General features: G+C 35.5%; 1 protein-coding gene across 1 annotated transcript in view; it reads left to right on the top strand.

Annotated features, from left to right (window-relative positions):
• LOC111640599 overlaps window positions 1-1,731 on the top strand; it is a 6,577-nt gene extending 4,846 nt beyond the window's left edge. Inside the window, exon 2 of the mRNA XM_023386626.1 lies at window positions 1,258-1,731. Within this exon, the coding sequence (XP_023242394.1) occupies window positions 1,258-1,655 (398 nt within the window). The 3' untranslated portion in view covers window positions 1,656-1,731. The remainder of the gene's footprint in view (window positions 1-1,257) is intronic.

Genomic DNA, 1,731 nt, shown 5'->3' with positions numbered 1-1,731 from the left:
AGGGTGCGACTATGCAGACGCGAGCGAGCGAGAATATGTGGCGAGAAGAGGCGAGACGCGATAAATATCAAAACCTGTCAGATATGTGCGAGAACCAGAAATTCGCTCTCACCAGCGTTACTTCTCACTTCTCGTTTGTGCATGGTTTTCCTTTGCGAAAACTAAATCGCTTGCAACCTCTCGCTCGCTCTAAATTCGCGTCTGCATAGTCGCACCCTTAGGCTTGCATTAGGCACCAAATTATATAGAGTAGTCCTGGAGGGTTTCTTTGCTAGTCAAAAACATAGATACTATAGCCTGTTTACTACAAAATGATTGGCAAAATACAAGAATATTTATTATTATAAAATTAAAATTCTATCTTTTTAAAAATTCATCGTCAGAGTAAACTCATTCTGAAATATCTATCTTTTGAATACTGGGCATCATCTGGCCAAGATTTGTGAAACAAACTGTACTACAATTACTTGTCTTCAATGATAAAATACTCTTCCACAATTCATCACAGATAATCGGAATCTTGGTTAACGGACTCTACTGTATTATTAAAAACAGTTTTATGTCTGTTCATTACTTGAGACATTATTTTTGCCTTGCAAAACAAAACCATTAAAAAGAATTATTTAAAATTATACTGTTTTCTTTCCCTCTTTCCAGTGTTCTATCTTCTTTATTCTCAAATTCTGCTTGTCATGTTTCTTTTTTCCTAAAGTTTCAATCTCAATACAGTAAAAAATCAGTTTAATGTGCCTTAAGAGTGCATGCTGCTTAAGACTTTGAGTATGTGTATTGTTTATAATGTACCGGGTATTGTGATGTGTGATGTAATTTATGGAGAGTACAGTTTATAATGTAACACACCCCATTTCATTCGCTCCTACTGATCTACATAACACTCTAAACAGCTAAATAGTGAATCAAAGGAATTATGAATTTTGAAGTTGATTTGATATTAAGAATTAAAAAATTTTAGACAAATCAGTTTAAACCTTGTTAATGTTTTGTTCGTTAATACTGTATTAATTTATTATTAATCTGTGTTGTGTGTCCTGTTCCAAATGTACAGGACACTCAGGCAGTCTGTAAAGATTTGAAAACTGAGTCACTTGTCCAACATTCAGTTCTGACAGTTAATAACATGTCAAAAGAACTATTGAAGAGGAGAAGGACCGCAATTTCCTTGAAACATTGAAATCTCCCATAGTTGCAACCTAATAGATTCCATGAAATGTTAAACATAATGTTCATTTTAATAAGTTAAAGAAAATTTTGAGACGCAATTAATTATGAAAATTTCTTCATCCTCAGGAAGAAAAGTTCCCGGATTGCAACGCATGCATTGCAGTTACAAAGCCGATTGGCAACTGATTCCGAGGGACGAAGAGGAGAAGTATTACTCGCAGCCCGTGGAGGAAGTTCCCGTAAGAGTCAGACCCAAATATAAACTGTTGCCTCCCGTGATGGAGATGTCACTGAGACAGCAGATGCAGATGAAAGGTAAAAAGGTAGAGGACGAACTGAAAATGGAAATGGTATACAAAGAAGATATCCGGTTTTACAGGGTGGAAACAGTGGAAGAGAGGCCCCTGCCGTCGTCTTACGCGTCTAGTTTAAAACCTGAGTTTCTAGTTGGGATTAAAAACATAGAGAAGTGAGAAAAACATTTACTATAAATGGTAGATATGTATTGCCATCATACAAAGTTGTAAATAAAACACAGATTTTGAATTA

Source organism: Centruroides sculpturatus, unplaced genomic scaffold (assembly GCF_000671375.1).
Source record: "Centruroides sculpturatus isolate CEXI.00-Female unplaced genomic scaffold, Cexi_2.0 scaffold163, whole genome shotgun sequence".
Taxonomy (NCBI): domain Eukaryota; kingdom Metazoa; phylum Arthropoda; class Arachnida; order Scorpiones; family Buthidae; genus Centruroides; species Centruroides sculpturatus.
Note: the sequence above shows the minus strand (reverse complement) of the source record. Positions and strands in the feature narration are given on the sequence as shown.